We start from the raw sequence: 23,368 nt of genomic DNA, 5'->3' as shown, positions 1-23,368 counted from the left end.
AAGAAAACAGCATCTATACTACATTTTCCATGAATAGCAATGATTAAAAAGAAGTTAAACTGTAAGTTCTTTGGGGCAGACATATCTGAAAAAAAATAGATACTGTAAACCACTGTCTTGAGCTAAAATTAGTCAAGGCGGTATAAGAAATACAACAAAAAGTTTAAAGAAAAATACTAGTACTTGAGGCATTTTAGAATCAGAAGAATAGACGAGGGCCACCATTATACAGTTGAACCTGTGTTTTGGTTTTAATCCAGTGTATATTCAAGTGTTTCATAATGCATTTATAGGCTAAAGAAGGGGTTCTCAACCATGGTATGTATAGCCTTGGAGGCAAACATCCAGAGTTGGTTATTCTTTTTTTTTTTTACTGCCACTGCTTTGGGAAATTGGGAATGCAGCTGCCTAGGAAGGAAGAGTACTACTACTACTTAACATTTCTAGAGCGCTACTAGAGTTACGCAGCGCTGTACAGTTTAACAAAGAAGGACAGTCCCTGCTCAAAGGAGCTTACAACCTAAAGGACGAAATGTCAAGTTGGGGCAGTCAAGATATCCTGAATAGAGGTAAAGTGGTTAGGTGCCGAAGGCGACATTGAAGAGGTGGGCTTTGAGCAAGGATTTGAAGATGGGCAGGGAGGGGGCCTGGCGTATGGGCTCAGGGAGTTTATTCCAAGCATGGGGTGAGGCGAGGCAGAAAGGGCAGAGCCTGGAGTTGGCAGTGGTGGAGAAGGGTACTGAGAGGAGGGATTTATCTTGAGAGCGGAGGTTACGGGTAGAAACGTAAGGGGAGATGAGGGTAGAGAGGTAAGGAGGGGCTGCAGACCGAGTGCATTTGTAGGTTAGTATGAGAAGCTTGAACTGTATGCGGTACCTGATCGGAAGCCAGTGAAGTGACTTGAGGAGAGGAGTGATACGAGTATATCGGTCCAGGCGGAAGATAAGACGTGCAGCCGAGTTCTGAATGGACTGAAGGGGGGATAAATGGCTAAGTGGGAGGCCAGTGAGGAGTAAGTTGCAGTAGTCAAGGCAAGAGGTAATGAGAGAGTGGATGAGAGTTCGGGTGGTGTGCTGAGAGAGGAAAGGGCGAATTTTGCTAATGTTATAGAGGAAGAAGCGACAGGTCTTGACTATCTGCTGGATATGCACAGAGAAGGAGGGAGGAGTCAAAGATGACTCCGAGGTTGCGGGCAGATGAGATGGGGACGATGAGGGTGTTATCAACTGAGATAGAGAGTGGAGGGAGAGGGGAAGTGGGTTTGGGTGGGAAGACAATAAGCTCGGTCTTGGCCATGTTCAGTTTCAGGTGGCGGTTGGACATCCAGGCAGCAATGTCCGATAAGCAAGCCGATACTTTGGCCTAGGTTTCGGCAGTGATGTCTGGTGTGGAGAGGTAAAGCTGGGTGTCGTCAGCATAAAGATGATGGAAACTATGAGATGAGATCAGGGAGCCCAGGGAAAAGGTGTAGATTGAAAAAAGAAGGGGTCCAAGGACGGAACTCCAACAGAGAGCGGGATGGGGATGGAGGAAGAACCATGAGAGTGTACTCTGAAGGTACGGTGGGAGAGATAAGAGGAGAACCAGGAGAGGACAGTGCCCTGGAACCCAAATGAGGACAGTGTAGCAAAAAGTAAATTGTGATTGACAGTGTCAAAAGCAGCGGATAGGTCGAGGAGGATGAGGATGGAGTAGTGACCTTTGGATTTGGCAAGGAACAGGTCATTGCAGACTTTAGATAGTGCCGTTTCTGTCGAGTGTAGGGGGCGAAAGCCAGATTGAAGCGGATCGAGAATGGCATGAGAGGAGGGAAAATCAAGGCAACGGCTGTGAACGGCGCGCGTTCAAGTTTCCCTTGCACCTTGTGCTCATGCCTTGGGTCCCTCCAGGGCAACAGTGATTGCTACCCTTGCTGCTGCACTCCAGATCCCCCAACAAAAAAAATAAAGTAGAAAATCCCCAATTTATTTTCTCAGAGGGAGCATGAGTGGAGAGTTCTGGGTGCAGGGGATAGCATCCATCCGCAGGGAGACAGAAGGTGGCTACCTGTTGAGATGAGGGCAGGAAACTGTGTGCTATGATCATCATGCCCCCATTGTTCTTTTGTGCATATTGGAGGAGGAAGGGAAACTTATTTTGGTGCTCCTCCTGCTAGCAGACAATTTACCTAGGGTCAGCCCTCTTCTCTTCCCAAAAGCTGGTGCTGGGTCCCTATGGAAAAGGAAAGGGGATTTAAAAGAGCACAAAGGTGAAAGGTGGTGGTGTTAGGTGGTTTGTGTTGGGGTCACTAAGCTCCTGCCAATTTTTTGTGCTTTTTGGGGGGGGGCAGGGGGAGGGGTTATTACACTGCATCACTGATTTTGTTTTAAGGATTTTCATGTGTTCGGGGGTACTTGCTAGATCAAAAGGCAGAAAAACATTGGGCTAGATAGCAAAACACAGTTGTGAAATCTAAGAATTAAGCAAATCATTTAATCTTTGTGCATTTGGACTAAACATGATTTCCCAACAACTAGTATTGCTTGGTTATTCAACTACTATTTTTACACATGCGATATAGGAGTCAATCCTCTACTGAATATTCATAATGGGTGCCTGAAATCCCACTAAGGGGTTCAAATCTTCTAGACAAAAATATTGCATGACAGTAATTTACAGTGTGGGAGTGCTATCTTCAAACATCACAGATCAGCTGAGCTTTTTTTCCATGTGGTTAGGTGGGTTTCTACTCACCTTGGCAGCTACCCTACCATGTTAATTCAGTGCAAACTATTTTGCAATTAGCTGCAATGATGTTTGCACTGCCAAACCCGATATACTACTTAGAAACAGGTTATTGTTTCACCAGATTTTATCCTCACATTACAAAAACGTAAATCGCTGCATAAACTTAAGCTGATTACCTAAGCAGCAATCCAACTTAGTGGAATTTCTTTGTTTATACCTTATGTAAAAAATAAAAAAATAAAAATCGAGGCTTACCAAAATGTCCACAATTGCCCAAAAAGCTAGAAGATATCACTAATGTTTTGGTTCTTTTGTCTTTTAGGCTTCAATTAAAAAAAAAATGTACTGTCACTCAACTACTTGGGGTTTCCCCCCCTATTTTTATATCCAATCCAAATGTATTTAGCTAAGCCACTCACTACAGTGATGGTCCTTAGAGCCACAGACCTCAGCGCCCTCCAGAATAAAGGAAGGTAGTTCAAGTTTGGTCACTAAGGCCACAATGCTAAAAAGTCACCGTTAAATACACAGTTCGTCTATAGCCACAGTTGAAATAGTCATCAATGCTCAAAGGAAATCACATGCAAATGAGATGCACGGAAATTCTGCAAGTGGCCAACCACATTGCAGGCATGCATCCAGTGACATCACATGGTGTTTCCTTTTTTTTTTTTCAAGAACTTTAACACAGATGTTACATGCAAGACACACACATATAGTGGAGGAGTGGCCTAGTGGTTAGGGTGGTGGACTTTGGTCCTGAGGAACTGAGTTCTATTCCCTCTTCAGGCACAGGCAGCTCCTTGTGACTCTGGGCAAGTCACTTAACATTGCCCCAGGTACAAATAAGTACCTGTATACAATATAATATGTAAGCCGCATTGAGCCTGCCATGAGTGGGAAAGCACGGGGTACAAATGTAACAAAAAAAAAAAAATCACACACACATGCAGATACTATTAAAAAATGCAATCCACCAAGAAGTTGTCTTCATGCAACGACAGCTCCAGACCTGCTGGAAAATTTTGAAAGTTAAAGGTAGGCAGGCACTCCTTCCTGTGCATCACACGGAATGCTCATTTTAATAATAACAAGCTCATTGTAATACATTTGCATAGGATTATCGGTAGCTGTTAGCACCGGAGACCCTTTTTGTGCATTAGACGCTGAATAACATGTGCGCTAGACTGGCTACAATCAGTCTAAATCAAACACTGCAAGCATGGTAAGCTCTGAGTATTAGGGCCTACAACTCTTGTCTGGGAACCAATTCACAAATCCCCCAAATGATAGTCTGCTTCTAAGCCATTAAGCTAGCCCAGATTACAATCTCTTACCCATCGAATGAGCTATCTGTACCACATTTTCCTTAAAGAGAAATAGCAGGACTTAAATTTGGAATCCATAAGCTTGTGAAAAAAAACTGACTGTTTAACACTATCCCAACAGGGGCCGTTTTACTAAAGCTTAGACGCACACTAGGATTTTCAATATTTAGCACATGCTACTTTGTACCTATGGACCACATGGCACTTAGCACATGCTAAACTTTAATAAAAGGACCTAACAGTTATTTAGTTCCTTAGCTTCTGCAAAACATTTAAATCCTCCTGCAGAAAAAAAAAGGCTTGAAAGGCAACTCAATCTATTTTTTACTGTTAACTTAAAAAAAAATTTTTTTTTTTATAGGGGAGGTCATACATGTTTGAAATCAGCTGTGTTGTCACGCTCTATCATGCCTCATGCTATACATAAGAAATGCATCACTCATGTTAACTTCTTTTAGTTGCACTTAACTATTTATAAAAGGCTTAAACATAAAAGCCAAATGTCAACAGTTTTAATATTGCAATACAATTATGCCTTTTTTTTAAATATACAAGCAGCCATGAGCTGAAAGTGCAAAATATATACCATCAAGGCTGGTGCAAAAGGTATTAGGTGTCCTAGGGAAACTTTCAATCTTGTGTTACAGCCCCCAACCCACCCTCTTTACCAACAAATTCATTTTTAGGCCTCTTGTCTCTCCTCCCCCCCCCCCCCCCCCCCCCCACTTATCAATTATGATCTGAGTGAATGTACTATTTGAAAAGTGCCCACCATCCATACTGATAAAAGTACCTCCTGCTGTTTCTTTGGAGTTTTTGTGGCTGTCTGGACCGACTGTTTTGCTTTAATTGCACAGCTGTTCTTTGTTGGCCCCCTCCCCCTAAGCCACTCTGCCTAGTTCTCTCAAATGGTTGAGCTGCCCTGAGTACTCCGGCTTCACCATCTCTAAAGCATACCTACATAAAGGAATACAACTATAATTTCAGAAATAAAAGCAGCTCATTTGTAGTATGTAATCACAGTTTACTTTCTCTCTCAAATACAAAAGCAGGGCAGTATTTTAAATCCTAATGACGCGCTCATTACCCTTGGCCCATAAGCTTTCAGATTAAATGTACAGGGATACAAAAGTCAAATTTAAGTTTCAGGCTATTTTCAAAGCTCCTCGTCGGTCCTCCAGCTCTCTTTGCCTTCTTGCTGTTACTCTGTCTCCCTTGCTTTCTTTTACATGCTGATTCCCAGCACAACTCTGTCTGCCGTAGCCTTTCCAAGTGGATCAGCTGTTCGACTGGCCCCGCCCACAATTCGTTTCCGGATAGTAACAGAGCGACCAATCCGAGGCGAGCAACTCTGCCCGAGGCCTTGCCTGAAAAGACTTTCCAAAACAAGTAGTTCATTTACACAGGGCACCTCCAACCTTGCAAACAGTGCAAAAGGTAGGGAAACAAAATTTTCCACTCCAACACAAGCATTATTATGTCGCTATTTGCTCCAGTAAATCACTAAAAATATACAGATAGGCTGCCCCAACCTTTCATTTGAAGAATCACCAATGCTCCTTTATCATCACGTCGCCATCAGTAGACAAACATCTTACTGAATACTTAACTCCCCTTGACAAGTTAAACACCACTACAAAAACAATACGTTAATTCATATCGATCTAAAGTTCAAACATGCTATAGGGGCTCTTCCTTCTAAAGCCAAAGATACGTGGCTCATGACCCATCATTACTTGCAGGCATGGTTTATTCTAGAGATTTAATAAGCAACCTAAATTATTTCCATGCTAATTTTGTTACACAAAAGGAAAAAAAAAGACCACTCTAAGCTATTTGTTATTTTTGGTATTGATCATAAATAGGTCCTGTACGACGAACCTTTACTAATTCACAAATGCTACAGACTATTGCATTAAGTATGAAGGAACTGTACGAAGGGAGAAATGAGGAAAAAAAATGGAAGCACACACACACAAAAAAAGGCATCAGATTGTATGGGAGCAAACCCAGACATTCCTATAGACTCGCCCCCAGCAGCCCACAACCGGAGACATAAAATCAAAAGCAGCACAGGGTTAACCAAGCAAAGCCAGAAATATAAACACACAAGGCCTCTCTCTCCAAGGCACAGAAAGAAACCGAGAGACTAGGCCTTACCAGGAAAAAAAAAAAAAAAAAGACAAGGGGAGCAAAAAGACACTTTATAAACAAGAGCTTTCAAACTTTAACTTCCAGTACACCCTCAAAAAAAACAAATTGCAGGCTCAAAATATTTCTTTGCACACATTTGCGACCACATCACTGCAAGAACAATTCCAGATTTCTTTTGTTTAAAAGGGAAAATTATAGTCTAAACCCTGCTTGGAAAGGGTGTCAACCTTAGACTGGGCCTTGATTTTTAACACACACACAAAAAAAGCCTACTGTGATTAACCGAACAAACAGGATTAGAGTCATTTTAAACTAGGCCTCTGTCTTGTCCCAAACAATAATTAATTGTAGATGCAAACTGATTTTCAAAAGGGAACAAAAAGTAGATAATACACGAACCCGGATTGTTTTCTACATTTCACAACATTAAGATTAAAACTGCAGCTTCTCAAAAAACTTGGAGATCTATAATACTGCTTGTTAGAAGCTATGGATGTAATTGTAAACGTGTATAAAAATAGCTCTATAGTGACTAGTGTCAGTTTCTGAAAGGAAAAAAAAACACCTTGCATTTCGATGCCTTCTATAGACAACTACAGTAAGTTAAGATGCCATCATCGTCTGAGCAATTTTCAAAACAAACCCCTGTTTGTTTTTTTCTAAAAAAAAAAAAATCTGACAGTAAATTTTATTGCAAGATCCATCCCCCACACTAGTGCATAAACAAATTCTACAAGGAAAAAAAAAACTCGAAAGAATTAAAGATTTGTTTACATCCCAGATACCAAGAATTAAATTACTTTCCAGTGCAACAGCTTTGGGAACAATAAGACTTTAAAAACAGTTTCAAACACTTCTGAAAACTAATTCTGAATATCAATCCCTAATATATTTTTACAGTTATTAACAGACATGCAAATACCAAAAATACATTTTTCGAAGCAAAAAAAAAACACACACACCACAAGGAGCCAGCAGTGACTAGTCATATAAAAACAAAACCTTCTGGAAGGAAAAGGTTGGGGGAGGGGATAACTTTGAAAGGGATTTTTTTTAATCCGCTTTTTGCAAACATTGGTGGGTTTTTTATTATTATAGTGTGATCAGGGCAGCAACATCTAGCAAGAAAAAGCCTTTGGGAACTCACCTTGAAACAAAAATAGCAAAATGAAGAAAAATAAAGACAACAGCACACAAAAGCCCCCTCCCCTTCTTGACTTGTCAAAAAGGAGTCTATGTGCCCCCTTCACCTGGCCCGTGACTGACAGCAGAATCAGGCTGAAGGCGAGGGGTGGGGGGGAAACACATAAGAAGCACCTTTTACAGTGCCAGCTGCCCCCCCCCTCCCTCCCTAAAAATATACTAACACAAGAGAGTAGTCGTGTCAGGCGCAGGCAGCCTGCCGGGCCCATTCCCAGCTGTGTTCAAGACCCCCCCCCAGGAAAGGATACAGTTTCACCACATCGGTGTCCATCCGTCTCTTGCCCGGGCTGGGAGATGACATGGTTCTGCCCCTCTATTTTCTGCTTCTCCCCCCCCTCCACCTTTTTGTTCTCCCCCCCCCTCCCCCTCTTCTTTTAATATATTGAATCCGACGCCGCTGCTCAGGCTTCGTCTCCCTCCGCCGCTCTCACCGTCTCTCTCTCCCCCTCTCCCCGGAGGGGGGGGAGGAGGGGCTGACGGACACCGCGGCCTGACGGACCCTGCGGGGCCCGGCTCCTCACCCCCGCCCGTGCTGGGCCTCGCTGCTGGCCGGAGAGTCCGGTCCCTCGGTGCCGGGCCTAGCCTGTCTCTCTCTCTCTCCGTCCCTCCGCGTCTCTCTCCCCGCCGCTCTCTCAGCACTCCTGCCCCCCTCTCGCTCGCTCACAGCCACTCTAGCTCCGCTCGTGACGTCAGCGATAGTTACGTCGGAGTCGCGCAAAAAAAGGGGCGGGGCCTCGGCCCGACGTGACAGGCAGCCGCCGGCTGGCTTGGGGTTGTTGCTGCTGCTGCTGGTGCGGGTCACGTGATTGGTTTCGAGGGTCAGAGTTTTGCGTGTTCTGGAGAGGGGTCGCTGAAGAAGTCTAGAGGAGAGAAACGGTTCGGTGGCCGCTGACGTGAATAGAGAGGCCAGGCAAAGTGTGCCCTGTTGCTAACCAAAACAATTCGTTTGCTTATTTTCCTCTTATTTCTGAAGTTCCTTTGCATTACTACTACTACTACTACTATTTAGCATTTTTATAGCGCTACAAAGCGTAGGCAGCGCTGCACAAACATAGAAGAAAGACAGTCCCTGCTCAAAGAGCTTACAAGCAAATCAATTAATGTGTAGAGGAAAGAGGAGATACTTTATTTTGAAGTAGGGGCGTGCAGGGTACAAAGCCCACCTGCTCTTGTGATGCGGCCCACTTAAAAAACACACTGCCTTATCCTCTCATCCCAATACAATGTGAACAACAACCAGTGGCGTACCAAAGGGAGGGCGATTCGCCCCGGGTGCACACCTCTGGGGGGGGGGGGTGGGTGCCGCGCACCTGTCGGCTCCGCTCGTTCCATGCTCCCTCTGCCCCGGAACAGGTTACTTCTTGTTCCGGGGCAGAGGGAGCATGGAACGAGCAAAGCCGACAGGCGCGCAGCACCACCCCCCCCCCCCAGCAGGTAAAAATGCACCCGGGGGTGTCCTTTCGCCGGGGGGGGGGGGGTCGCGCTGCACCCGGAGGAAGGCGCATCGGCGATCTGCCGCACCCTAGGAACGCCACTGACAACAACCCCATAAGCATAAACACCCCAGACTACACCCTCCCCATCTCAGACAGCCTGAAGCTCCTCAGCGTTACAATCGACCGCAACCTAACACTAGAGAGCCACGTGAAATCCACAACTAACAAATGCGTGAAACCATTCTTCCCGAGGCAAACATTTCGGAACCTGATACAATCAATGGTACTAGGCCACCTAGATTACTGCAATGGAATCTATGCGGGATGCAAAGAACAACTCATAAAGAAACTTCAAACCGCTCAAAACACGGCAGCCAGGCTCATATTTGGAAAAACGCGGTTCGAAAGCACCAAGCCCCTCCGTGAAAAATTGCACTGGCTCCCAATCAAAGAGCGTATTGCTTTTAAAATCTGCACCCTGTTCATAAGATTATCTACAGCCATAGGAGCCAACTTTTCATAATTATTGGGGGTGCTAAGCCCAGTGGAAATAACCCCTCCCTGGACACATACAAAGAATTTTCTCAATATTGGGGGTGCTCAAGCACCCACAGAGTCAGCTCCTATGTCTACGGCAAGGCCCCGGGATACGTGACAGACCTCATTGACCTACCAATCAGAAATACAACCGGATCAACACGAACATTTCTAAACCTCCACTACCCAAGCTGCAAAGGACTCAAATACAAATCAACTTATGCATCCAGTTTTTCTTACATAAGCATACAACTATGGAACGCACTACCAAAAGCCGTGAAAACAACTTATAACCACCTAAACTTCCGGAAATCACTAAAACCTGTTAAAAAAAGCATACCCTACCGACCCTACTTAAATACCTGAACCCTGCAACACTACTAAACCAAAGAACGTAATGGACGTAACGTAACTCTTCCTCTATATGATTCCCTAATATGTCTGTTCCACATGAACCTTATTCTACCATAACATCACTGTGTAACTGTTTATACCGGAATTGGCGAACGCCATTATGGTACTATGTAAACCACATTGAGCCTGCAAATAGGTGGGAAAATGTGGGATACAAATAAATAATAAATAAATAAATAATTAACTAGCACACATGATTTTTAACCATTGCAGAGCTATATGATAGATATTAAGTTACAATTTCTGAAGCCCTTCACAGATTTTGATGAGTATATGTCATGCTGCAATAGGCTAAAATATTTATGCATCTGACACATTGGTGGATTTATGATCATTTGGCCCACTGTTGAAAACACTTGAACACTTATCCCCCCCCCCCCCCCCCCCCCCACACACACACACATATATTCAAAACTAACAGGCCAGGAACGGCTCCTGGCTTGTTAAATAGTGTTTAAACACCTAACTGCAGATATTCAGCTGGAGATAACTGTTCATTTCCCTCTGAATATTACGGTTAGTGACAAACTGTGGATATTCAGCACCCAACTGGCTGGGGTCAAAATAGGCTGCTTAAATAGTTAACCAGTTAGCACCGAATATCAGCATAGCCAGTTAACTTTTAGCGGCCAAAATAAATCCGGATATTCATTGCCAGTTGCCAGACCCTGCCACCGGCTGAATATCGGGTCCTCATGTGTTGAAAGCTTTACATGTCCATATTTTGTCTATTTCTTATTTATTTATTGCATTTGTATCCCACATTTTCCCACCTATTTGCAGGCTCAATGTGGCTTACAAAGACCTGTTATGGCATCGCCATACCAGGGTAAAGAATACAATTGGTGTTATAAAGAAATCAAGTAAAACAAGAGGATCTGGTCAAGCAGTTATAGAACGAGGCATTCTGAATGAAGGTGGGTGGGTGTTGTGTTATAGTTAGTTATGCATTTACAACTTCATATAGCTTGTTTTTTGTGTGTTATTTTTGGTTTGATTTGGTTTTTTTGGGGGTGGGGGGTTTCAAGTATTTTATATCACATTCATTGTTGGCAGTGACATACCAAGGGTGAGGCAGGGCGGAGGGTGCGGTCCGCCCCTGGTGCAGGCAGTAAGGGGTGGATTGAGTGGTCACGGAGATGCATTCTACAGGCGTGTGCACGGCTATCGGCTCTGCCGGTCCCTAGCCCCAGGAAGTTGACGTCAGAGGGGATAAAGGACTGGCAGAGCTGATAGACTCGGGCCTGTAGACTGCATCTCAACTACTACTACTACTACTTATCATTTCTATAGCGCTACAAGGCATACGCAGCGCTGTACACCATACACAAAAAAGACAGTCCCTGCTCAAAGAGCTTACAATCTAGATAAGACAGGTAAACAGACAGAACGATTAAGGGTAAGGGAATAAATAGGTGAGGATAAAAGGACAGGGCAAGTGAGTAGTGGTTAGGGATCAAAAGCAGTGATAAAGAGGTGGGCTTTAAGTTTGGACTTGAAAACGGCTAAGGACGGGGCTAGACGCACGGGCTCGGGAAGTCTATTCCAGGCGTGAGGTGCAACAAGACAAAAGGAACGGAGTCTAGAATTAGCAGTAGAGGAGAAGGGGACAGATAAGAGAGATTTATCTACAGAACGGAGTACCTGAGGGGGGGGAGCGACTGCTTGGAGGAGAGAGGGTGGGGTTGATGAGCCTGGAGGAAGAGGTGCTTCCACAGGTGGCAACCAAGCTAGGTATGCCACTGATTGTTGGTTTAATTATGAATTGATAATGAGTGTGACTGTTGGGCAGACTGGATGGACCATTCAGGTCTTTACTTGCCATTATTTACTATGTTACTCTGTGTGGGATTTTGTTTAATTCACAGCCCATGCATTTGTTAGCACGTAAAACAGATGGGATTCAAATAATTTTTGCTTATGTACAGCTGTTAGACCCGCACTGGGGCTGGGCTACATGAATAATAAAGGACTGTGAAGTGGTAAACCAAGCAGTGGCGACTTACAGCAGCAGGAGGCTGAGGTACAAAGGCCAAAAGAGACAGGTCAGCTGGAGACTGGGAACAGCAGTTTCCTTCTAGAACAGGTGGAACCTGCTTTGGGCAGTGGAGAAGGAAGAGCCTAGGGATAGCATTCCTTACTGCCTCTGTACTGCTGGAGCTGGATCTGGTGCAGTTCTTAGCCTACTGTAAATGTGAGGGAGAAAAAAATAATGCAACTGTAAAACCAAGATCGGTAGGGAGATGGTGTGGTGGAAAGCAGCAGGTCTGTGAGATAAATAGGCATCTAGGCTATGAGGTAGGAAGATAAAGGGTGGGTGAGAGAAACAGGTACAGATAAGTTGAGTTTTTACATGAAGGTCCAGCCCTGACAGTCAAAGGAAGTGAGTTCCAAAAGAAAGGGGCGGAAAAATAGAAGGCACGGTGACGAGTAAATTCAAGTTGGGCTGATTAAGGACCTGGAAGTACAAGGCGAAAGTCATTGATAGAGCGAAGTAAGCGTACTGGAGAACAAGGAATAGTCAAGGATGCCAAGAGTTCCTCTCAAAACGCCCGAAACGTCAGTGTGAGAAGTTTGAATATAATTCACTGTTCAATAGGTAACCAGTGACATTTTTGCAATATGGGGGTAGCATGATAGTCATTTTTAGAATGACAGATCAGTTTAACAGTATCGTTCTGGATTGACTGAAGCTTCTTAATGTTCGCACGTGAACAACCAAGGAAAATGATGTTGCAGTAATGTAGTCTAGAGACCAGGAGGGACAAGACCGAAGAGTGAAAAGTAGTCTGGTCAAATTAACAGCTTATAGTACATAGTTGCCAAAACACGAAAAAAAAAAAAAAAAGCAAGTTTTAGATAGATATGATACATGAAGGGGGAAAGTCAGGCGAGAGTCTAGGATGACTCCCAGATACCGAAAAGAATCAACTGGAGCAATGTATGTACCACTACCAAAGAGACAGAGAGTAGTAGTAGGAATAGTCAAGCTACAAGAAAACCAACAGGCCTCAGTCTTTTGTTTGTTGAGTACTAATTTGTGATCTGAGAGCCCTTGAGAAACCTAATCAAAACAGTTTTGCAGAGGGGCTAGAGTAGGATTCATGGAGCTTGTGGAATAAAGTAAGAGGATATCATCGGCATAAAAATGGAAAGAAATACTAGTTACATAGTAACATAGTAGATGACGGCAGAAAAAGACCTGCACGGTCCATCCAGTCTGCCCAACAAGATAAACTCATATGTGCTACTTTTTGTGTATACCTTACCTTGATTTGTGCCTGTCCTTTTCAGGGCACAGACCGTATAAGTTTGCCCAGCACTATCCCCGCCTCCCAACCACCAGCCCCGCCTCCCACCACCGGCTCTGGCACAGACCGTAGAAGTCTGCCCAGCACTATCCCCGCCTCCCAACCACCAGCCCCGCCTCCCACCACCGGCTCTGGCACAGACCGTAGAAGTCTGCCCAGCACTATTCCCGCCTCCCAACCACCATCCCCGCCTCCCGCCACCGGCTCTGCCACCCAATCTCGGCTAAGCTCCTTAGGATCCATTCCTTCTGATCCTAAGGAGCTTAGCCGAGATTGGGTGGCAGAGCAATAGTTGATTGTATAAGAGCCGCAAGTGGGCTTAAGAACAGATTAAAAAGAAGAGGGGACAATAGTGAGAAAGGCGTGAGCTAAATCCAGATCTCCCTTTTAATTCATTCAGGAGCTGACAACCTGGTAACCTAAACGGGGAGTCCGGATTATAGTGAGAATTAGGAAGGACTTGGATAGCAGATTTACTTCCTGGTGCTAAGATGACCTGATTGGGAGAAACAAAAGGGGTATGAAAGAGAAGGAGTCAAGAAGGAAATGGGTAAACTGGAAGGTGTGTGAACTTACTCAGAGAGACGAACATGGGAAATGGACGTAGGGTACAATTATAGAATTAAACCAGAAGCCGTGTTTGGCAGGTTGCAAGCACAGTAATAAACAGACGTTCTAGTAAAACCACAGGTGCTCACATAGACAGGTTTATGTGACAGTCTACACAGGGGACCCTAGGAAGCCAGATGTTCAGGCTACAGCTTTGTGGTTTGACAGAGACATAGAGGGATACTGTGAGTGAACTAAATAGGGGGAATACCATGGAAAAGATAAGAAAAATTCTCTTGGATAGAAAATTATATCTTACACGCAGCCATGTTCTGTGGGTGGCAGCTAGCATATATCCTTAGCTGTGGAGCAACGTAATCTTGCCTGACCAATTTACTTCAATTCTTTGAAGGAGTAAACAAACATGTGGACAAAGGGGAGCCGGTGCAGCGAAGGGCGACTAAAATGATAGTGGGGATGGGACGACTTCCCTATGAAGAAAGACTAAGGAGGCTAGGGCTTTTCAGCTTGGAGAAGAGATGGCTGAGGGGAGACATGATAGAGGTATATGAGTGGAATGGAACAGGTGGATGTGAAGCGTCTGTTCACATTTTCCAAAAATACCAGGACTAGGGGGCATGCGATGAAACTACAGTGTAGTAAATTTAAAACAAATCGGAGAAAGTTTTTCTTCACCCAACACATAATTAAACTCTGGAATTCATTGCTGGAGAACGTGGTGAAGGCGTTAGCTTGGCAGAGTTAAAAAGGGGTTAGAACGGTTTCCTAAAGGACAAGTCCATAAACCACTACTAAATGCACTTGGGAAAAATCCACAATTCCAGGAATAACATGTATAGAATGTGTACGTTTGGGAAGCTTGCCAGGTGCCCTTGGCCTGGATTGGCCGCTGTCGTGGACAGGATGCTGGGCTCGATGGACCCTTGGTCTTTTCCCAGTGTGGCATTACTTATGTACTTATTTTTATTTATGAAGGGGTGCTTTTACTAAGGTGTGCTAACAGATTTAGCACGTGCTAACGATTAGCGTGCGCTAAATGATAAGACGCCCATAGCAACATGCACATATTCAGCAGACTGCTAAAACCTGTCGTTTCTTTCTCTAATATCACCAAAATTCGCCCTTTCCTTTCTGAGCACACTACCAGAACCCTCATCCACACTCTTATCACCTCTCGCTTAGACTATTGCAACTTGCTTCTCACAGGTCTCCCACTTAGCCACCTCCTCTTCAATCTGTTCAAAATTCTGCTGCACGACTAATATTCCGCCAATGTCGTTATGCTCATATTAGCCCTCTCCTCAAGTCGCTTCACTGGCTTCCTAGCCGTTTCTGCATACAGTTCAAACTCCTCTTATTGACCTATAAGTGCATTCACTCTGCAGCTCCTCAGTACCTCTCCACTCTCATCTCTCCCTGGGAATTCCGTTCACTGGGTAAATCTCTCTTATCTGCACCCTTCTCCTCCATCGCTAACTCCAGACTCCGTTCCTTTTATCTTGCTGCACCATATGCCCGGAATAGACTTCCTGAGCCGGTACGTCAAACTCCATCTCTGGCCGTCTTCAAATCTAAGCTAAAAGCCCACCTTTTTTATGCTGCTTTTAACTCCTAATCCTTATTCACTTGTTCAGAACCCTTATTTTATCATCCTCACTTTAATATTCCCTTATCTTGTTTGTCCTGTTTGTCTGTCCTAATTAGATTGTAAGCTCTGTCGAGCACGGACTGTCTCTTCATGTTCAAGTGTACAGCGCTGTGTACGTCTAGTAGCGCTATAGAAATGATAAGTAGTAGTAGTAACATAATGGGCTTTTTATCATTTAGCGCATGCTAATCATTAGCACGCACTAAGGGCCCCTTTTACTAAGTCGCGTAAGTGTCTACACGTGCCAAAATGGTCTTACCGCCCGATTACTGCGTGGCTCATGCAGTAATTTCATTTTTGGCGCGCGTCCGAAAAAATATTTTTTAAGTGGCATCTGAAGAGCGTAGGTCATTACCGCCCAAATTGTTTACCGCTAGGTCTATGGCTGGCGATAAGATTTTGCCGCACATCCATTTTCGGGGGGTGGGGAGGGAAAGAGGCCTTTTTTTACAGGTACGCTGAAAAATGATTCTACCCGCGCCCAAAACCCGCGCCTACACTACCACAAGCCATTTGTTAGCGCGCCTTTGTAAACGACTCCTCAATCCATTAGCACGCCTTAATAAAAGGACTCCTTAGTTATGTTTGAATGGTCACCTTATCCACCACACCCAGAAAGGGTTAAAGTCCATTAAAAACTTAATTTACAATCAAGACAATAGTATCCATAAAAAAAACAACCCTTTATCATTCCCAAATATGTCCCCCTGAAAAAAAAAAGTTCCACTGGTGACGCTCAGAAAATGGATCCCTCCTCCTATAGTAGACTTTTCCTTCTATATTAACAGGGTGTTTGACAGCAGGGTAAAGAGCAACATGGCCCATTCAGTCTGCACAGTGCAAGTTGCTTTCCCAATGCCCTTTTTTATTTTTATGGCTATACTTGCCGTGCAGTGCAGGTTACTTCCCCCATGGTTTCATAGAAGTTCAAAAGTCATTTCACAGCTGTTTTGAACCGTGGAGGGGCATTTTCGATAGAATGTCCAAATCTGATTTTGAATGTTTTACACAAAATGTCCAAATTCTGAACAGGAAAGAAGGTCATTTTCGAAAAGGGCAAGGGGGGGGGGGAGGGAATGGGGCTTGGTATACTGCCTTTCTGTAACTACATTCAAAGTGGTTTACATGGTATATACAGGTACTTATTTGTACCTGGGGCAATGGAGGGTTAAGTGACTTGCCCAGAGTCACAAGAAGCTGCAGTGGGAATCGAACCCAGTTCCCCAGGATCAGAGTCCGCTGCACTAACCACTAGGCTACTCATATCTTTTCTTTTTGAAAATACCATGGACATTTTTTTTTTAATGTTTTGTGATTTGGACCCTTCTTTTTTGGGGGGGGCCATTTTTGAAAAAAAAAAAAAAAAGTCCAAGTGCAAAACACACAAAATCAGTCTCTCCCCTCTTATCGTATACAGCGCTCCATTGACTTTCCGCACCCCAAATGCATCGCTCTGCTCTTCTTTGCATTAAAGGTTAACTGCCAAGCATTTGACCAGTCTTCTGGTTTGTGTAGAACACTTCTCACTTTGCCTACTTCCTCTGTGGTTTCCACTCTATTGCAAATCTTTTTGTCATCTGCAAAAAAAGCCAAACTAAAAGGGGGGGGGGGGAGGGGGTCACGTGATGCACTGATCAGAGAAGCAGTGTTCTGCTTAGCTCTCATTGCCCTGCAGTAACTGTTCCATTTATTTACCTGCCATGAATTGGGACTATAACAGATGTTGGAAAAGCAGGGTGACACTGAAAACGGTCGTGCTGCAACAATTTAAGGAATGTTGGGTTCCTGGAGAATGTGGAGAGGAGGGACTCGAGCTACTTCCTGGTTGAGTGAAGTCCAGCTTTGTTTAAGATGGAAGTCAAAAATGGTGTACTTAAAATCAATGAGGCGCAAAGGATCTTCGCGGCGATGCCTGAGAGTGGTAGTCAACTGTAGGCTGTGATTCTGATACTGCATTGCTTTAGGGATAAACGGAGGATCTTGGATGCAACCATGCACATTGGAGAGATCGCCTGTCACAGCAGCAGGATCCATGTCTTTCCTAATTTCTCTGCGGATCTGCAAAGACAGCAATTAGAGTTTCAAGCAATTAAGTGGCACCTGAAGGGCTTCAGGGTGCAATATGCTAGCTATAACTGGCACAGCTACGAGTGATCAGCGCAGTGGCGTAGCTACGTGGGGCCACGGGGGCCTGGGCCCCCATCAAATTTCCTTTGGGCCCCTGGTTTTGCTGGCAGGGGTCCCCAACCCCCGCCAGCTGAAGCCTTGTCCAGCGCCGGTCTCCAGCACTGCCACATTGCCTGCCCTGCTCTTTCTCCCCCCTCACGTCCTGCACGCTCCTTTTAGTGAAATTGTCACTAAAAGGAGCGTACAGGAAGTGAGGGGGAAGAGAGAGCAGGGCAGGTAACATGGCAGCGCTGGAGAAGGCTTCAGCTGGTGGGGGTTGGGGACCCCCCAGCCAAGGTATTTGCTGCAGTAGTGGGGAGGGGGGTGGCAATGCAGCAGCAGGGCAGCAGACCAAGCTTGCCCCCCACCTCGGGCTCTGGCCTCCTGCCACCGCAAGGTCTGGCTACATGCCTGGATCAGCAATGGGTCTACCTTTACATGGCAAATGACATTTAATGTGAGCGATGCATGTAGGGAAGAGGAAACCCATGAGGCAAGGGTCCACATTAGGATTCACCGCCAGGGAATAGGATTTAGGTGTCTTTGTTGATGATACACTGAAACCCTCTGCTTAGTGTTCAGTTGCAGCTAGGAAAGCAAATAGAATGTTAGGAATTGGTAAGAAAGGAATGGAGAACAGAACTGAGAATATTATAATGCCCTTGTATCGCTCCATGGTACAACTGCACCTCGAATATTCCCCAAAATTCTATATATGGCGTTCAAAATTGTGCACACAAATTTCGGCATGTGCCCAATTTGTGCATGCAATTTAACTGAATAACAAGCCAATTAGGGCCAGTAATTAGGTGCTAATAATTATTCGCATTAATTGGAAGCAATGTAGATTTTACACGCACATCTTGCTCAGTGCTATTCTATAAAATGCATGGGTAAATCTTTAGCATGCAACTGAAAATGGGGCGTGGCCATGGGAGGAACATGGGCAGGTCAGGGGCGTTCACTAAAGATGGACGCATTATTATAGAATTCGGGGAATCTGTACCTGATTTATTTGCAGGAAACCTGGTGTAAATTGTTGCGCCCAAAGTTGGGTGTGGATTCTGGCACTACGCACTGCGAGGGGTTCCTGGGAGAGGAACAGGTGAAGAAGAAGAAGCAAACCAGCAGCAGCCTGCGTTCCCCTGGTGCTTACAACTACAAGTCCCAGGTTGCCTCAGACCAACCAGTTAGGATCCAGGGGAGGAGGAGCCACGCCAGGTCTATGGGGATAAGGGAGGACCATGATTCCCAAGTGCCCCGGCGAAGGGGGGAGGATCCAGAGAGAAAGGAACCGAAAGACTACAAGTCCCAAAGGGCCCAGGTGGAGGGGGAAGATTGCTGCATGGAAACTAATCAGGGGAAAGACAAACAGGTAGAAAACACAGGTGGTGAGGAGCTGATGGACTGGGAAGCAGGCAAAAGGGAGGAGGAAGGGACTGAAGAGGAAGGAGGAGAAGGAGAGTAGATGGACCTTTCTACCCTAGCACAAAGGGGAGGTAAACTAAAAGGGCACGCCAGAAGGGATTGCAAGAGCCAGCACAAGGAAAAGGGGGGGAGGCAGCCCATGGTAGCCTAGTAGAAACCCCCTTTGAGGTGCCTATCTGGCCCCATCGGAGTGAGTGAGGTGTGGGCTTGTCGGCGAGTCGGAGAAAGCGGAGGCCCGGGTCGGAGGCCCCAGAGGAGCACCACAGGAGTCGAGAGAGGGGGGCGGCCCCTTGAAAGGTGACAGCACTATTCTATAGACGGCACCCAGTCAGGGGCCCTTTTACTAAGCCATGTAGATGCCAATGCGCACCAATTCGGGACTACTGCCCGGCTACCATATGGCCCAGGTGGTAATTTCATTTTTTACGCATGTTCAGATTGCATGCCACAAAATATATTTTATTTTTGCAGTGCGCGGCGCTAACCAGGTGGTAATCAGCATTGTACGCGTGCTGATGATTACCGCCCGGTTAACGCGTGAGACCTTACCGCTAAGTCAATGGGTGGCGGTAAGGTCTCTGGCCCAAAATGGATGTGCGCCAATTTTCATTTTGTCGCATGTCCATTTTCGGCCAAGAAAAAAGACCTTTTTTGCAGGCGTGCTGAAATATGAACCTGCGCGTGTCCAATACACACATCTATAACGGTGCAGGCCATTTTTTGCCGCAGCTTAGTAAAGGACTCCTCAGAGTGCCGTTTATAGCATAGCGTTCAGCGCTCATTTTTTTCTGCACCCAAACTTGGGAGCCATTTACAGAATGTAGTCCATTGTATACAATTTTGGTCACCGCATCTCAAAAAAGATATAGCAGAATTAGAAAAGTTACAGAGAAAAGCAATAAAAATAATAAGGGGGTTGGGACAGCTTTTCTGTGAGGAAAGGCTAAAGAGGCTAGGACTCTTTAGACTGGAGAAGAGACGGCTGAGGGGAGCTGTGATAGAGGTCTGTAAAATACTAGTAAAAAGAAAAACCGCTAAAAAGAAAAGTTGACAAAAGCAGTACAAACAAATTACTCCCCCACTCGGAACAATGCGTGCTCTAATTTGTCTTCCAGCTTTGCACTTCCGGCTCACGTGAAGGAAGGAAGAGGAAATGACCTTTTTTGTTGTTGTTGTTTTAGCTCTGATGGGACCTGCACCACAAGAACGCCAGCTAGGACCTGGCGTTATTCTGCGGTGCTGTTTTTTGGCATAGTGCCGTTCAACACCTCTGTTCATGAGGCGCTAGTTTTCGATCATCCGGGAGGAATGCAAAGTGACCTCATTTACATGAAATTGACTACATTTAAATGTCCTGTGCGCAACTGCCTGGCGTGCTTGCAGTTTATGGCGGTAACCACGTTGATCATCCCACATTGTTAAGAGCGTATGCAAAAACGGCGCAAAAACAGCGCTAATGGGCTTACGCGCTCGTGTTGACTTTTGATCATCTGGGTGTAAGTGAAGTGGAGTGGGTAGCTGTGAATTCGCTTGTTTACTCTCTCCAAAAATACAAAGACTAGGAGGCACACAATGAAGCTACTAAGTAGTAAATTTCAAACAAATTGGAGAAATATTTCTTCTCTCAACGTATAATTATACTCTGGAATTTATTGCCAGAGAATGTGGTAAAAGCGGTTAGTATAGTAAGGTTTAAAAAAGATTTGGATACTTTCCTAAAAGTTCATAAGCCATTATTAAGATGGACTTGAGAAAATCCATTGCTTATTTCTGGAATACGCAGCATAAAATCTGTTTTACTCTTTTGGGATCTTGCCAAGTACTTGTAACTTGCATTGGCCAATGTTTGAAACAGGATACCGGGTTTGATGGATCTTCGGGCTATCTCAAAATGGCAATGCTTATGTTCTCTATATTTTACTCTGTCAAATGTATTGAACAATACATCCAGATCTCACAGTCTAATGGCACACATCATGATGTATAGGAGACTCACTTTTTGGTCTACGGAAGTGGCAAGTTGTGAGGGACGATGGTGTGCCTCGTGTCCTGAACAGATGGAGTTAAAGCTGCTACCTTGTTCCAACTGCTTCTTGAGTTTCACATGGACTAGTCCTCTGGACTTGGGCTGGACACGTTGTTGGGGGATGGGGGGAGTGCAGCATATTTTCGTTTTTTCTGGGAGAGTAATCTGTGGGTTCTTTCTTTTCTTGGTTTTGCTGATGCGAGGAGTAGGGGTTTGAGTGCAAGATGGCGGGTGGTGCAGTGGCCAGGGACCGAGGTGACTCTTACCCAGTCTGGTCCAGCACCGGGGTTTGTCTTGAATTCTCTGTTTTGGGTATCTGGGGTGAGTCTCCAGGACACTGTGATGAAGGGACTGGTTGGTTGTTTAGAGGAGATTTGGGTTTTCAGTTGGGGTTCTGATTATGGTTGTAAGGGTTGGTTAAGGGTTTGGGAAAATTATGAGTGTGTGCAAAGGCTTTCCTAAGCTTTTGTACATCTGGTTAGGGCTATGTACTGTTTGGTTCTGTTCTAGATGGGAGAGAAAGTGAGATGATGTGAGAACGAGGATGAGGGCGGATCCAGGGCCCCGATAAATGAAACCACACTGCGGGTTAAAGGTGAAAGTAAACTACTTTATTAATGTACCGAAGTTGGGGAGAATCCTGCTCATTTCGTAGATAGGAAGTAAATAAGCACAAACATCCAGTTCTTAGATTCATGAATTGTCCTCCTGTGACCTGCTTTTTACCAGGGCCACAGTGTGCACTACTGTCTCTAAACACAAACAGTATATTCAGCTTGTCTTGGGCCTGGGATCCAGAGATAAAAGTTCTGTCTCCTGTCAGGTAACAATCACCAGCCAGCCATCGGTCGAGGTTTCACACACAATTCTGCAAGGCTTCAAAATGAACTTGGCCTACCTGAATGTACTGTCTTGGAATTATACCTAGGTGATGGAGGCATAGGTGGTAGGGATCCTATTCTTCCCTCTGAGCCTCCTGAGCTTTTACGCTTCCTGGACCATGCCCTCCCAGTTCCACCTTTCCTGTGTCACCTTCCCCCTGGGCAGGATTCTGAGGGTTCAAGTGGTTCTTCGAAGGAGTATCATTGAGGGTGAGTGGCAGTTAAGAATAGACTCTTTCATAGGTGGCAATGTGCAGAGCCTCAGAAGTAATTAAATGCTTGTAATTAAGAACATAAGAATAGCCATACTGGGTCAGACCAATGGTCCATCTAGGAGTGGCCAATCCAGGTCACAAGTACCCAGCAGAAACCCAGTTAGTAGCAACATTCCATACTACCAATCCCAAGGCAAGCAGTGACTTCCTCCATGTCCATCTCAATAACAGACTATGGACTTTTCCTCCAGAAACCTGTCCAAACCTTTTTTAACACAGATACGCAGAAGGAGCAGGGAACCAGCAGAGCCGACAGCTGCACGGTTGCTCCCAGCACCCCAGGAGGTAAGAGCAATGCGGGGGGGGGGAGGTGTTTGTAGGTGATACGCCGTGGTTGGGGACGACCTGCGCAGGGGGTAGGTACCATGCTGCACCCAGGGGGGTGCGCAGCGGCGATCCGCCCCAAGTGACAGCCGACCAAGGAACACCACTGCCTTTGGTAAAAGGGTCCCTAAGTTTGGCTTATTCTGGCTGCACATTGTCTTGGGTGAATTTCTTCAATAAGGCGGTAAATAAATCCTAACCCTGTTTACAAAGCCCAGCAATGCTGACACAGCCTGTTCAAAGTGAATGGGCTGTGTCGGCATTAGCGCACAGCTTAGTAAACATGGCATTCAGTGTTGGCAATTATACACGTAACTGACAGATTTTAACTGGATGTCCAGAAAGAGCTAATTAAGAAGCCATGTGACAAAAAAAAAAAGATTAAAAAAACTTTATTTTTTAAGTAGTATAAACCTCAGAGAGGTAAGCACAATTGGCCCATTGTTCCCTCAGTACAAACCCCAGGTCAAAACTAACACTTGTCTCAGAGCAGATTCAAGCACCGGTGTCTCCATTTTTATAAACTTTGAGTGCATTTCCATTATAAAATCAAAACATACTGCCCATACCATACCCACAAGAGATCCCCCCCCCCCTTCAAAACTGTGTGTACTGCAGATATAAATATGTAAATAGTGGCTTTCCGATCGCTGTTTGCACAGCTAGGTCATTTCCATGTAGAAACGCTATGCGAGCCGCCTTGAACGGCCTCCTAAATGTAACCGAAACAATATGAGCTTTTCCTGCCATGTTTATCTTATTCGGTGTTTAAAATAGAGTTGCAAGAGTAGGCCTAGTGGCTAGAGAAGTGGGCTGTAGGAGAAGTCAGGGTTCAAATTCCACTGCCGCTCCTTGTGATCTTGGGCAAGTCACTTTGGGCTTCTTTTACAAAGCCACACTAGCAATTCCCACGCGGCAAATGAGAGGAAGCCCATAGGAG

The 23,368-nt window shown here is 45.1% G+C and overlaps 1 protein-coding gene across 1 annotated transcript in view; it reads right to left on the bottom strand.

Moving 5' to 3' along the window:
* The window catches only part of UBE2H (ubiquitin conjugating enzyme E2 H), a 140,275-nt gene extending 127,201 nt beyond the window's left edge, over positions 1 to 13,074 (bottom strand). The window contains exons 1-2 of the mRNA XM_030217018.1: positions 13,069 to 13,074; positions 7,661 to 7,725 (exon numbers count right to left, since the gene is read on the bottom strand). Of these exons, the coding sequence (XP_030072878.1) occupies positions 7,661 to 7,713 (53 nt within the window). The 5' untranslated portion in view covers positions 7,714 to 7,725; positions 13,069 to 13,074. The remainder of the gene's footprint in view (positions 1 to 7,660; positions 7,726 to 13,068) is intronic.
* Between the last annotated feature and the right edge of the window lie 10,294 nt (positions 13,075 to 23,368).

Source organism: Microcaecilia unicolor, chromosome 10 (assembly GCF_901765095.1).
Source record: "Microcaecilia unicolor chromosome 10, aMicUni1.1, whole genome shotgun sequence".
In the NCBI taxonomy this organism is placed as follows: domain Eukaryota; kingdom Metazoa; phylum Chordata; class Amphibia; order Gymnophiona; family Siphonopidae; genus Microcaecilia; species Microcaecilia unicolor.
This window is presented reverse-complemented; position numbering and strand designations above follow the sequence as displayed.